Raw genomic sequence first — 15,824 nt, 5'->3', positions numbered from 1 at the left:
TATTATTATCTCAGTAAATTAGCCTGTACAGTTGTGGATTGTTATTCACTGTTTTTAATACTTGCAGATTGTGTTGTACTGTTTAAAATATGTTTTAATATGTTTTGATATTGCATTCTGCTTTTATATTGTTTTACAATTGTTGTTAGGCTGCCCAAACTAATGCGTTTAAGATGGGCCACTATATAAATCAAAATAAATAAAATTTCAATTATACACAGGCATTTCATCCATCTATTTCATTCATCTGCAAAACAACAAACTTGTGACTTCATCAAGAAAGCTTTTCTTTCTCTTTTTTCTTTCTTTCTTTCTTCTCTTTTTTCTTTTTCTTTCTTTCTTTTTTCTTTTTGCAGTCTCTAGGCACCAAGGTCTTGAAAAGCACCATTCACAGAGCAGCGCTGGTCTAAAAACCATCATGAAACTTTTGTGGGAAGGTGGAGTGCTGAAAAATTAACTGTCTTACTCCTTCCTTTGCCATGTTTATAGCTGTCTTGGCAGATGAACTTCAGACTGCTGCCACAGCCGCAAACTCCATGTCCTGCCAACTGTACATTACTGGCCTTGGAAGGGCTCCAGTCCTGGGAAACCATTCTCAAAGAATTTGCTTGATACTTTTAAATAACAGCAGTCTAGCATGCAAAGCAGAGGCAGAGGAGCAGGCCTGGACTGCTGTATAAGCATGCAGCCAGGGTTGATTTAGAAGGCTTCTTCTGTTCTCTCAAAGTCCTCTCTCTATTCTAAGGGAGAGAAACAAACGAGATGCTTGGTATGGAGGGAAAGGGCTGGCCTCTTGCATCTTCAAAAGAAACTGAGCAGAGAAATCTGTCAATAGGAGGAACTGCCCCTGATGAAACACTTGGCAAAAAGAGGCTTAACTGTGGATTGTTTCCATTCACTGTAGCTTCCACCTGCTGCTTCATACCTTTGCTTTCCTTTTGACAGTGCCAATTAGTGTTCTCTGGGCCACTGAGAATCCTGATTATGGAATTTACAGGATATTTATTTGATGTTTTGAGATTTAAAACTTCCTCTCTTCACCTTGTCACAGCATCTGGGACAGAGATGGACAGCATATTGATATTTTAGGGCTGTACTTAATATTTTGGGGAGTTACCCAGGAGCTGCAGTTGGTGATAATGCAAAGTGAATTGGGTTAGGCTTTTCTGGGTGGTTTCCTTTGTTTTGGGACAGAGTTGGGGTTGGTCAGTTTCTTAAATTATATTAAATCCATTTCCAGTCTTTTATGCTACTTCTCACAAAATGTCAGGAAATCATTCCACCAATTTTCAGTAAAATATTGCATAGAAAGGAGAAAAAGAGATAAAGGAGAAAGTGAGCATCAACTACAGATTGATTGAATAGCACCAATTCAGCTTTAGAATCTCCTATGTAGGAGTTTGTTAATAGTTTGTTTTTGGGGCCAAGATGCCCAGGGCCAGCAAACCAATTTCCTTTGCACTACCATCAATGTAGAAGGGGCACTAAAACACCTCAATTCCAAGCTATGAAGCAAGGTAGTTGATATCTAACAATTCTACAAATGAGTAGAGGACATTATAATTCATTCGGCTGTTTCACAAAACTTTCCCTAGCAACAGCAACCACTTTCCAACATGCTCTGACATTCATTATTATACCTGAATGCAATGTCGCATTTGTATGTATATCCATGGCAAAATCACATCTATTTATTTCTAAGGCCTTTTTTTAACGTTACAAGATTCTAGATTTTTCCTAATGTGGAAACCAACATAGAAAAAGACAGGGTTGCAAAAATCAGCAGTCTTAAGCAGGGTTTCCTATAATTACTTTCGTTATGGCTCCTGTTTTCTGCTTCTTAGCCACTCCCCACCCCCAACTGCTTACCTTTATCATTGTGCCCTTCTGCTCCTATTGAATAAACAATTCTTCTTGCAGAAGACAGCAGCTATAGAGTGCTGAGCTCGGATTTCTCCTACATCTCCAGCAGAATCAGGGTTCAGTAAGAATAACAGCCTTGTGGTATTTAAACCAAAAATCTATCTAGTCCAGCATCCTGTTTCCACCAGTAGACTTTAAAGCAGTCTCTTCTTTTACTTGACCTCAAAAGTTAGTACTGAAAGGTGGATGCTCTTAAACAGAAAGTTCACTTCCCATCCTGTTTAGCAACCTTCTGATCCATTAACCCACAATATCATTTAAGTTTCCTCACTCTACAACTTTAAGAGAAAGACTTTGCTTATTCTTAGGAAAGGACTCTCACATCAGTTGTGGAAGTTATAATGGAATCCACTTCCTAAAACTACTTAATTTTTATGCATTCTAGTTCAAAATATAGTTACACATTGTATTTGTAGAGTCAACAAGGGTAGAGAACAAGGAATGGAAATAAAATGGACAAACCAGCATTCATAGTTTCTTTGTTGGGGATAATAGAAAATGTTTTGGAGTGAAGACACCAACATGATTAACACTCAATCCCAAATGCTGAAAGTTCAGATAGCATTTTTTTGATGGACACTGATGGTCTTAGCCACTTTTTAGCCATCATCTCATGCTCAAAAGATTAGAAATAAATATAGTGTAAATGTGATGAGATTCCTCCCTCCTTTCCCCAAACAACACAGTCAGCAGAAGCAGATAAGCTGCCAAAAGAGAGCAAAGCTCAAGGAAACATACACTGAAGTAGCAATTGGCCTAGTTAATGTTCAGCCAAGCTATGCCATGTCAAGGAGAATAATGACTGCTGAAAGTGTCCATAAGCCAGAAATTCTTAAGAACTTACCTCCTTGAAAAATCCCTTCAGTTTCCATCTGTAGTGTGCATGAAATCTGATGAAGCACATCACTGAATGCATGTTTCCGAAAAATCCCTTTCTCTCCAACAGTGTATAGCAGTGTTTCTCAACCATGGCAACTTGAAGATGTGTGGACTTAAACTCCCAGAATTCCCCAGCTTGGGGAATTCTGAGAGTTGAAGTCCACACATCCTTAAGTTTCCAAGGCTGAGAAACACTGGTACAGTATATACTGTATACAGTATATAGTACTTTCCTAAAGTGTCATAAAGCATTTACAGAGGCCAATGGCACTAACTTCTCCTCATATAGTCTAACCTTACTTATATTTTTTTTTAAATTTAATTTATATGCCGCCCTTCTCCGGAAACTCAGGGCGGCTTTACAATGCGTTAAGCAATAGCCTTCATACTTTTGTATATTTTTATACAAAGTCAGCTTATTGCCCCCACAATCTGGGTCCTCATTTTACTTACCTTAGAAAGGATGGAAGGCTGAGTCAACCTTGAGCCTGGTGAGAATTGAACTTGCAGTAATTGCAGGCAGCTACTGTTAATAACAGTGCTTTAGTCTGCCGCGTCACCAGGCTCTGTTTCTCCAGAAACCTTTTTTTTTTTCTAACACTCACCAATAGGCAGAGGCAAAAGTATCAATTTACAATTAAATACATGTGGAATCAATTATTTACTTTTCAAAACCAGCATCATGAATTTGAGCAGAAGAATTTGGATTGGATTCACAGGAATTCCTTGCCTTTTTAAAGCTATCCTCTGCCACTCGGGGTGGTCTGTCTGAATAGTTTTGAAAAATTCAAGCAGCTGTAAAAGGGCTTCCTTCAGTCCTGTCCAGAATGTTCCATTAACTTAGCTTTACTATCATCCTGCAGGAACACAGCTGAGAATTACAGGGACAAAGACAAAATCACTTTGCTAAACCATAAGAAACTTTGAGGCATTTTGAGATAATATTTTTAAAGAATTGCATACACTGAAGTTTCTGAAGCTTGGAATATTTAATTTCCTTATAGCAACAGAGTTGAAATCTCTTGTGACTTGGAATTATATATATATTTCCCAGAGATATGAGGCTGCCTATTTAGAACTGGAAAATTGCCTTATCACATTCAAAATTGCCTACTCCCAAATGGAAACAGATATCTGAGATCTCATACAGAGATATTTTACTCCCCCTTGGCACCTAACAACAATTTAATTTTAAAACGTTAACATTGAAATAATGCCCTTCCAAAATTAGATATCTAGTGGAAAATGTTATATTTTTCATACAGATTTTTTTTTTGTGAAAAAGCTAACTTTCTGAAACAGAAGGTGATAAATCCAGCTGATTGCAATCTCAATACACTTTCACAAGTATCATCAAGAACAGCTTTCTGTATTTATATTTAACTTGTAGCAAGAATAATATGATTGCTAACAGGGAAAGCAGCCATTTCATTTTCTGTTCCTACTGAGAGGCATGCATTATTGTTTGCCACAAAATAAACACAGTGTGTAAACTGTCTCCTAAGAGGCTTAAATGAAAGGTGTAAACATGAGAAAACATTAACATGTGAACATGCTTATTATGGGCTACATGGACTGCAGAGATCACAAGTATCCTTGGCAAGAATGTTAGAACCTCGCTTTCATTCCCCCCATTCTGGATGTAAAGAAAACTTCCTTGGGATGAAAAGCAGTGTCTTTTCTCCTTGGCAAGTTGACAGATTATGTGCCCTATGTTTTGTCTTTCAAATTAGCTACCAGTGCTACAAAGCAAGCATTCAATTTAGAGAGAAACATGGAGTGCCTCTTTCTCTCATCTAAGCATGAAGGGATTCCAGAATAGACCTTGGCAGGGCCCCTATTTCTCATGCTCCCAGCTGCTGGCAATTTAGCTACAGTGGGAGAAATGAGAGAACTTTTCTCTTGAATTGTATGAGCACAGAAATTCAAATTTAAAATCTAGATATTTCTACCCTCCCCCCAATCTATTATTGGCTTCTGTTCTCCTAAAGTAGCATTTTAGCAATGTATAATTATGCCCAACAGTATTTTACTTTGGAATGACTCAGTAGATGGATTTTGTAGTATAAGATTTGGGTTTTACTGCATACTGTAGTATATGGCTCTGATTACTTGTCTAATTATCTCAGCGATCTTTTTTTTTGTAGAAAAGTTATTATACTGAATGGAGAAATGTTGTTTCTCCCAGAAATTATTCAGACTTCCAGAAAGTAATATTTATTTTCATCTCAGCATTTCTAACTGTGCCATTAATTGTCGCTCTTTCTTTCAAGTAAGTGATAGGTTTAGTGAATTGGCAGCCAAATGGAAATCCACTGAAATCACATAATTGCATTCACAGACACACATACACACACACACACACATTCATATACATATTTAAGCAGATACAGTTTTAAAATGCATAAAAGTAGAAAGACTACATAAATGGATACTTTGGGCCAAGTACCCACAATACAATAGCAGTAACAATAGCAACAGCACTTAGACTTATATATTGCCGCATAGTGCTTCAGAGCACTCTCTGGGCGGTTTATAACATCAGCACATTTCCCCCAAAAATCTGGGTCCTTTTTATTGACCTCAGAAGGATAGAAGACTGAGTCAACATTGAGCCTGTCAGGATCAAACTCCTGGCTCTGGGCAGAATTAGCCTGCAATACTGCATTCTCACCACTGCACCACCAGGACTCTTGCAGCGAGGCCAGAATTATGATATACACATATCATTATGCACTTGTGTCCAGATATCAGATATGAGGCAAGTGGAAAATTGTCAGGTATGTGTTACCATCCCACCTCCTGCCCTAAAGAGATAGATTTAAGTCAGGGGTGTCAAACTCACGTCATCATGGCAGTGTCACATGATCTATTGGGACTTTTTCCCCCTTCGCTAGCATGTGACACATTCTGCCCACGGGGCGGGAATTTGACAGCCCTGCTTTAAGTGATACTCACATTTTTTTTAAAAAATTGTTACTTTGAATGAAATTGAAATAAAATAAAACAAAACAAGGGAATTGTTCATTTTAAAATTCAATGAAAAAAGTTAATTATAGCACTGTAGAAATGTTATAGTTGGAAGCTCACACAATAATTTTCAGCATCCAGAGCTGAATGAAAGGTAATTCAGGCATATTATTTCCTATGCAAGAAACCTCCCTTATATTAGATTGGACATATCCAACTAACAACTGAAGACAACAAGTATACTTGTATTGTATAATGTTGCCTGATATGGTTAGCAGCTCTCTGAAGCAATTACAAATCCTCAAATATCCATATCTGCCTCCTACCCCAATTTCCTTCCCTTAAAAGATTCTGGTGTCATCCAACTGCAAGCCATTATAGAAACATGTATAATTTTGTAATTTCAATCCTAAAACTAAAATTCAAGTCTCTACCAAGCAAAATGTTTTTGTAGTTTCTCAGACAGTACATCACATTAAAATAGGTATCTCAAAATCTTCTTTTCAGAAGTCTGTTTGCAACATAAACAGAAATCTGCATTCTTTATCCTGAGTACTGGGATGAATATTAGCCAATGGCATAGAACTGGTCCCGTAACATTACTGGAATTCCTTGGCTAGTGATTCTTAAGAATTTATTTGCATATAAAATTATTGTGCCTCTTTTTGAGATAAACAGATCTGATGAAGCAAATTTAATGACCGAGGATTTTCAGTCTACAGCTTGTAATGCCTGTTAATCAGCTGCTCTTATATTCTTAATAGAACTACAACTGTGTTTTAGCTTGGCAAACAAAAGTGACTGCAAGGATAGAGGAAGTATGAGTAGGAAGTGACAAGACAGCAAAATTGAACGTATCCTTGCTCTGCACACAGGCTCCTATTATAAATGGTCCCTGCCTCCCAAGCAGCTGGGAAGGTAGAGGATCAGCACTGGAGAAATTGTTGAGCATCGACTCCAATGTACTAATTCTCCCCTGAAATGTCCCCAGCAATCACATACACACAATCTATATAAGACACATTGGGGAGCGGAGGGAATAATACTGACTTTTCTTTGAAATAGTACATTTTATGCACTGGCATCTCAGGAAAGAAATAAATATCAAGTGAGTGATATGGGGAAATCTGCTACAAAAATGCACTGGGGATTGTTTTTGTAAATAGCTTTGAGAGAGTATTACAAGTATCAGAACAGTAGGAAACACAATGAAAGTGCATAATGTTTCTCTGCTCATCAATTTCTTGCTCCAAGTCCATCTATCCCAAATGATTCCACATTAACTTTGCAGGATCCAGAATTAGGATGTTATAAGGAGAAAATCATGAGGGGAAAAGGGACAATGAAAACATTAAGTATCCATCTCTCCAGCCAGGTCTTCTGCTACATTTCAATCCTTCCCAAAGCTGTTTGCTAATTTACAGGGAAAAAAAAGTACATTACATCCTTCACTAGATGGAGTTGCACATAATATGCAGCCTATCTTTTGGTTCTATGGCTCAATGCCCCTCAAATGTATTGAACTTGTTTTGCTTTCTACTACCCTTAGTGTACGTCCAAAATTTGTAAGGGTTAGGGATGGTGTTACTATTTGCAATTGTGTGTTATTATCTTTGGGATGGAATATTAACCGTGCAGTAGCTTTATAAAACAACTTTTGCTCCTTCCTTACAATGTGCATACAGTGAATGTTATTATCAGGACACAGCAGGAGTTTACCTGAAATCGCTTATTAAAAATCAGGTTGCCATTGTAGAACAGTGAAGATCTTGTTTTCCCACTTCATCCAGTGTGAACCAAGAAGATAATCTTATGTAAAACTTGAATTTTGATCAATTGGGTTTTAGCAGTGGATGACTGATAGGATTCTATTCTACCTTTTCCTGCACTTCCTCAAGAAGATCCTGGCACATAGTTTATATATCATTGTATTATAAATTCAAGAACACAAGGAATTAACCACAACAAAAAAAGGCAAAATATTTTGCAGATCTACCTTGTTCGAGTCTTTTCATCTGCTGAATCTGATCAACCGTTTTTTTTAGAATCTTGCATTTGTCTGGTTTAACACTCAGGCTGTCAATTTCTCCAATATTGGCTGAAAGCAGCTCTGCCAGCTCTTCTAAGTATTTGTTCTCTTGCTCCCTGCGTCGTTTCTCATTGCTGTTAGAGAAAAATCAATTCATAGTTACTGAATTCTCCATAATCAAAACCTATGTATGGTTTGTTCAAATAACAATTCAAAAGCTGGACCAATAATAAATCAAACCAAATATTTGAGTTCCTTGAATAGTTGGGAGCTTTTGTGAACACATCCTAAGCAGCACCCATAAACTCACTGAAATCCAGTCTGTTTCAACATTAAAGCAAGTATGGATGTGAAGGGAGGGACCATCGCGGAGACAGATGACACAAGGTGAAGAGTGAAGCTGTCTAAGCAGCGGTAAGAGCATTTATTAGAGCTTATCTTGTGGTGATAAGAGCGGTGAAGTGAGCTCATTTCTTCACTCTAGAGAAAGCCAGCTGGTGGCCTCATTTCAAGTGACTAGGTCTCTTTTGATAAGGAGGGGTGGGGGGAATCCTTACAGGGTCTCTTTGAGAAATATTGTTGGCATCTGTTTGATAGAACCACTTGGCTTTGCTTGAACTTGGATTCCAGATGTACAGATCCTATAGAATTGCCTAAGACTTGTCCAAATCCAGTTATTTATTTATTTATTTATTTAATTAATTAATTAATTAATTAATTAATTAATATGCCGTCCTTCTCGGGAGACTCAGGGCGTTAAGCAATAGCCTTCATACTTTTGTATATACCTGCTTAGTAGGGCTTTCAGCCCTCCCCTAAGCGGTGCTCTTTTTTATACAAAGTCAACTTATTGCCCCCACAATCCGGGTCCTCATTTTACCTACCTCAAAAGGATGGAAGGCTGAGTCAACCTTGAGCCTGGTGAGATTTGAACTTGCAGTAATTGCAGGCAGCTGGTGCTACTTAACAGCACTTTAGTCTGCTGTGCCACCAAGGCTCTTAGAGTTATCAAGTTATCTAGAGAAAGTCTAAATAGGTCATTCCTAAGAATGTAGACAGGACCCTTATTGCTATAGTTCATTTTTACCTCTGGCCCAGATGTGGGGATCTGGTTGAGGAGGAATCCAGCTCTGACTCAACCCTAGAAAGACAGAGTAGCTTTGGGTTTTTAGTTTCTCACCCCACAATCTGGAGAGGCATCATCTTTGATTTTTGAGGGAACAGAACTTCCCAGCGAGAGCTGGTGTGCAATTCTAGAGTTCTCCTGAACTTATGACCCCTATTTGGTTGGGGGGGGGGGACAAGCTTCGCACAGAAGCATCTCATGTGCCAACTGCACCTAATGCTGGACTAGGAGGCCTTGCTGACCATCACTCATCATAATCACTTCCTATCTGGATGACAACAACATGCTGTGCACGGGGCTCCTCTTGAAGGGCATCCAGAAATCACAACTGGTCCAGAATGCAGCAGTGTGCATAGTTTCAAGTGTCCCATTTCAATTTTCTCCATAGGACACCAGCACACTGGCTTCCATTTTTTTTTTCTGGTATGATTCCACATGGTAGTTATCACTTTTTAAGAGCTGAATGGCAGAGGCAGGTTATTTGTGGGGTCACTTCTCCCTGAAAATATTTGCCAATGTGCCAGGTCCAGAAGGCTTCTAACAGGTGGCTTTTCCACCAAGCACTGGATTAGTATGAAGACAGAGCCCAGAAAAGATTACTGTTAATACATTGAGAAATGTTGTTTCGGGGTGCCACAAGTTGGTTTTTGGAAGTTCTTTTTTTTTTTGTAATGTTCATGTTGTTATTAGGGTGCGCCATCAAGCAAAATCAATGGGGAAGTCATCAGGAGGTCGTGATCATGTTGGCAGCTTGAAAGCTTCCAGCTTAATATGGCTTCCAAAGCTGACATCATCACTTAATGACCCAGGGGTTCACAGTTAATGATGGAATTGCAGAATTACACTCGTTATGTGGTGGGAACATGTGACAACACAATTTATGACCATATCTCTTAACAATAGCAATTCTGGTCCCAACTGGCATCATTATTTGAGGACTACCTATATATTTTCAATGTCTCATTGTTTGTATCATTTTACCAAATATTTTTAGTACATTAACTTTTATGACATATGGTATTTTTGTGATTAACTATCAGTGGTATTGCTTAGGTCAGCTCTTGAAATTGCTTTCTCAGAATTATCAAAGATTTCTCTTATACAAAGAAATACATGAAGGAAGACTATTTTATTAACTGCTGATACAGGAAGGGGAAAGCAGAAAAGGTCATGGTAGGATGGAGTTGATGAGAACCACAAAAAGAGAAACTTAAAAGCAGAAAATAAAATCTATGCAGCATGGATATGATAGAATTAAAGAAGGGTAGAAAGACAAGGACAGGTACAGTAGCTACTGTGATTTAAAATTAGGTTGAGTCATATTTCCTTTTCTTTCCTTTTACTGTAAGTCACACCTTTAATTTACTTTGCTTGCAAGTTCTTATCTCTTTCTGTACTTTGCTTACTCTGGAATAGTGTGATTGTATTATGTGTTTTTCTTTTGAGCTGTCCTTCCAGTTCTTTTCTTTTTACACATAACTTATCTGAGGTGTCAATTCTGTCATTAAGGCAGAAAAATCCCCAACTTATTGAATTAAAAGGAGTTAGGGTTAGGGCAAAAAGCAATTGGTAAATTGCTACTGGGGATAAAATTTGAGGGTAGCATGCCAACAAACAGAGTTAATAAACTAAAAGACAAAAATGAATTAAGAAAGATAATATCTTGCAATAACGATCACTTCATAAGCAAAACTAAGATGTGGCCAACAGATCATGAAATCATACAAAGGAAGAACAACTAACTCTTATTTAGTTGCAAAAGGCCAATTCTACAGTTTGCAATGTCCCCCCCCCCCCAACTTAAAAAAACGAATAATGAACAGTTGTAAGCTGCTTAACAAATCCTTTCCCAAGATTTATGTTATTGGCCAGACTCCTATTTTTGCAATGCTCCAATTGTAATACCTTCACAGCTAGGAAAAAAAGAACCTATCTCCCACCCCTTTCAATTAGTGTCTCCATTATTTGTAAGAACTATGTGGTTCCTAGAATGTTGCACTTGATCCTACTAGTCCGGTGGCATAGCCACTGATATTGATAAATGTAATTATTCTTTCCAAGGTGCATTTTCCAGAATTAAAACCTCATTTATTCCCAGAAACAAAAAACCAACGATATTAAGGGTATTGTCTCCACTCTTGGACTCCTGCTTTAACAATGTTTGACTAGCTCAATAATCTTTTCCTTCTTCTTTTCATGCTGTTCTTTGAAGACCATGGATGACCCAGATAAGCTGTTGAAAGCATATTTTTTTAATAGAACACATACAAGAATATCTTTCTTTCCCATACTCTGCTGAAAAATTCTGCTAAACACTAGCACATATAAGCTTTAAAATGTGCATGGATATATAAATAAATAAATCTGGAAAAGGTAAAGATGCACAGGTTGTGGAAGAAATGGGAAATATTACTTTGGGCCTCCTGGACATTTTTGTTCAGGTGAAATTAAGAAAAGGGGTGGGCAGGAAACCAGTAAAGCAACATATGTGAATTCATTAAAATATTTAATTAACAACTCATTGCATTGTTGCTATGGTAATATAAGCTGCAACTGATGGGAAAAAAATAAAGGAATTGCTTTTACAAAAATGCTTATAAGAATAGTTTCAGTCAGCTATCACCATCAGTAACAATTAAACTTATAGACTCCAGCACAGAAGAAAATGGTATAGTAGCAGGCTGAAATTAGTTCTGACAAACTGTTAAAAACCTCTGCCAATTAATCATACAAATTAATTAAGGGCTTTAATGAACTGAACTGGCATGAATATGCAAGTGAGTAAAAGAACAGTTTAATGAAGAGAGCGCTCTCCTTTAGAAGATACATGCAAACAGAACAGCAGGAGCCATCTTAGAAGGTGTGCTGAGAAGAAAGTAAAATAGGAAACATATATTTGTTAACTAAGGATTAACAAATGCCCATTCTACAATGTAGTCACAGGAGTCTTCTCCAGCAACTATAGTGCTGGAGAAGACTCCTGCGAGTCCCTTGGACTGCAAGGCAATCAAACCAGCCAGTCCTAGAGGAGATCAACCCTGACTGCTCTTTAGAAGGCCAGATCCTGAAGATGAAACTCAAATACTTTGGTCACCTAATGAGAAGGAAGGAGTCACTGGAGAAGAGCCTAATGCTGGGAAAGATTGAGGGCCAAAGAAGAAGGGGATGGCAGAGAATGAGGTGGCTGGATGGAGTCACCGAAGCAATCAGTGTGAGCTTAAATGGACTCCAGAGGATGGTAGAGGACAGGAAGGCCTGGAGGAACATTGTCCATGGGGTTACGATGGGTCAGACATGACTTCGCAACTAACAACAACAACAACAACAACAACAACAACAACAACAACAACAACCAACAACAACAATGTAGTATTGGGGGTGCTAAGTTAAATGAAGTCAGGGCTCAACTAGTTAAGACCCTTACTTGGAAAGGGACTGAGCAAAATTGGGCTTAAAGCAGTTTGTCCCAACATTGTCTTCAAACACAAAATCAAATATGATTGGGATTGGGATATACCTCTTTAAAAAAATAATAATTCTGGGGTTCTGTCTATTTGTCTGCCTCTTGTAGTTTTGGGTTGAGATGAAAGGAAAAAGAGACCCACATAAAAGACTGGCATTAGCATCAGTAAGGAAGGTCAGTTAAAATTCACTAATTGGACACCAGAGATCTGCATTATTGCTTTATTGCTTGGAGAATATCAGAGGATTTAATTTAAGTAGCTGAATCTGTTTAATGTCTAATATCCATCCAGGACATATCACATAATCCATTGCCTGCAGTTTATACGGCCACTGGGAGTCACAACTTAAGGATTTACACCAGGCATTTCTAAAACTCTAATACTTTTCCAGTGAAGGAGACAGAGGCATTTGCTCATCTTCCAAAGCCAGGGGTGAAATCCAAGAGGTTCTGACAGGTTCTAGAGAACCGGTAGCAGAAATTTTGAGCAGTTCGGAGAACCGGTAGTGGAAATTTTGATTAGTTCGGAGAACCAGCAAATACCACCTCTGGTTGGCCCCAGAGTGGAGTGGGAATGGAGATTTTGCAGTATCCTTCCCCTGGAGTGGGTTGGGAATGGAGATTTGCAGTATCCTTCCCCTGCCACGCCCACCAAGCCACGCCTACAGAACCAGTAGTAAAAAAAATTGGATTTCACCACTGTCCAAAACTATGTACATATTCTGCTAATAATTCCATTTATAGAGTAGTTTTTGTACAACAGAATCAGCAGGCACAAATCTAATAGCACAAAGAGCAAAATCTAGAACCAAGTGGGAGAAACCTTTGACTTCAAAAGGAACCCTGCTTCTGATATGAAACCTTTCATTCACTACTAGAAAAATTGCAAAGAAAACTACAATTGGGATAAGGAACTGTTGGACTAGAACATTCAATCAAGAATCTGACACTATCCATTTAAATTTGATTACAAATAACTGTTTTCTATTCACTATAGTTATTAATTAACTTGTCAGGGTTAGGGTGGCTGGACTGTCACTTAATTGCTGTGTCTTGTTATTGTTAATTGTTATTTTGCTTCACACAATTGTCACAAGTACTACGTCATGTACTGCACCAATTTTATGTATGTATGCATTTATTTCTGCATCATTACATTTATACTGTACCACTGAATTTGGAATGTCCCACAGCATTTTATCATGTTACAATATAATGAAAATAAGTATATCATTGCATGATAATATGAAGAACTACAAAAAGCCCACAGGCTTACAATTATCAAAAAAGCAACCGATGCTTTATATCATATTATATAGATATATATAAATCCTGCCTACTAATTGACAGAATTGTGCTGTAATAAATACGTATATTAGTCTGTCAAATGCTGCAATACTTTGTTTTTAAGTAACAAATGTAAAGTTTTTTCCTTCTTCCTTCTCTTTGCTCCTCATTATAATTTTACAAAATGCATCCAGACTCCCTATTCTACACTGCATTCTCTTTCTGTATTATTATTTACATATTATTCCCATGGGCACATATAGAATTGTTTCTCACTGTTCTCCTAGAAACCATTGTGGAAACCATTTCAGCATTGGGGAGGGTGAAAAATGTTTCGAAGAAATAATAAATGAACTTCCACTGAGTTTCAAATGAAAAAGGGATGAGGCAGTAAAATATATTTTGCATTGGCTTGGCTGGGATCAACTTGGCTCTACCAGTCTCCCCATTAGAAGCTACTGTACCGACTCACTGTGACAATTGCAATATGTAGGAATTGTTAACAAACTGGTTTTCTTCTTCTTTTGTTCCTTTTACATCAATGTCTGTAAACCTGGATAGTTGCATAGTTCCTTAATTTTGGTACAACAGCAAGCAATTCCCCCATCTTGCTTGTTGATAAACTGAGGAGATATTTTCCTCATAACCTGTCCTGAATTATAATAGCTTGTTGGTCTAGTTCACATGCACTTTGCTATCCATTATCCATACTTTCAGCAGAATAGACACTCCTGGAATGCTACAGAAATGTTCAATATTAAATAAGGTCCACTTGCAACCTTCATTCCTACAATTTTGGCAAGGGATGAAAATAATGTTTGTTCTGCCAGACTTTTAAATACAACCAGTATTAGCATCTTCATCTGACAGCAGTATTGATTTTATTATTAATCTAAGTGGAATACTGCAGTGGGTATTTGTTTAGCATATTAATAATAATATGTCTTCCAGCTTAGCTATTTTGCAATGTAAAATTTATGTAGGAGGTATGGAATATAAATTAACTAAGCAAATGGACCTATGACCTCAGAATTGGGCTCCTGTTGTGAGGAGTTTAGATTTTAGATTTTGAAACAAGAGAAATATTAATGACCATAAAGTGTGAAGTGTGCTACAAACCCAAGTCAATCAATAAGTAAAAACAGCTTCAGTCACAAATCACCAGTTGCTCCCCAAGAGAGAAGACGAACAGATGGAGAGTTGTGTTCCATCTTCTACAGTAGATACTCACAAACAAACAGCCAAACACTGGTGGGATGTGTGAACTTATCTGAGAGGATGAAATCTGCTCCCATCTGCTTGTGCAGAAAAAGAGTGCCAGAAAGCCAAAAAGAAAAAGAAAAAAAAAAAACCCTCCTCCATCCTGGAAGAATAATTCCCTAAAATTGTACTTACCTCTGTATCAGAGTGTCGCATGGTGACCCCTTTCTCTTTTGAGATTCCAGGTTTCCTGGGTCCGTAGAATTGTTCCCAAGGCCACTCATATTGAGTCAGTTCTCACCTGAGAAAGAAACAAAGTACAACAAGGAATGAAACAGATGGAAAGTGATGGAAAACAGATAGGGAATGGTTTACCCTTAGCAGCCTCAAGAAGCAAGGCTGAAGTGACCTATTAAAAGAGGGGGTAGGTTACCTAGTCCTAGCAGCTTCCTTTTTCTTTCACAAAACCATATCCAAACATTCAATCAATTTTAAAACAATTCCACGAGATAGTGTTTGCTTTGTTTTACTTATCAGAAGTACTGGTTTCATCTGGGCATACAAAATAATAGCTTCAGTCCTAATAGGGCTAGGAAACAGTATGAATTATTATTAGCAGTATTTCATAGCACAACTTTATATACTACCTACCTAGAAGTCAATACTAGCCTTAATCTTATGCCCAAGAAATGTTGCATGGGATTACACACCAGCTTTTTCGCTGTTTAATAGATTTAAAATTTTGTTTAGTATTTGAGAATTTAAACAGATGTTACATACCAAAGAATCTAATGAAATGTCATTTTGTTCTTCTTTTCCTTGACTTATTAGTTATGACAATGCTAAATGAAGAGACATGACCCATATCTAAATATATAACTGGTGTAATGCTCCTGGGATCCAATGACCAAACTTTGGGCCTGCTTGCACTTATGACCACAAGAATG

General features: G+C 37.7%; 1 protein-coding gene across 7 annotated transcripts in view; it reads right to left on the bottom strand.

Annotated features, from left to right (window-relative positions):
- Positions 1 to 15,824, bottom strand: part of NCOA1 (nuclear receptor coactivator 1) — a 292,101-nt gene that overhangs the window by 78,326 nt on the left and 197,951 nt on the right. For all 7 annotated transcript variants that reach the window (XM_070932196.1, XM_070932201.1, XM_070932198.1 and 4 more), the window contains 2 exons: positions 15,073 to 15,178; positions 7,769 to 7,935 (listed from right to left, as the gene is read on the bottom strand). In XM_070932196.1, coding sequence (XP_070788297.1) covers positions 7,769 to 7,935; positions 15,073 to 15,161 — 256 coding nt within the window. In that variant the 5' untranslated portion in view covers positions 15,162 to 15,178. The remainder of the gene's footprint in view (positions 1 to 7,768; positions 7,936 to 15,072; positions 15,179 to 15,824) is intronic.

Source organism: Pituophis catenifer, unplaced genomic scaffold (assembly GCF_029215685.1).
Source record: "Pituophis catenifer annectens isolate HBS135680 unplaced genomic scaffold, rPitCat1.0.hap2 SCAF_1, whole genome shotgun sequence".
Lineage (NCBI taxonomy): Eukaryota > Metazoa > Chordata > Lepidosauria > Squamata > Colubridae > Pituophis > Pituophis catenifer.
Note: the sequence above shows the minus strand (reverse complement) of the source record. Positions and strands in the feature narration are given on the sequence as shown.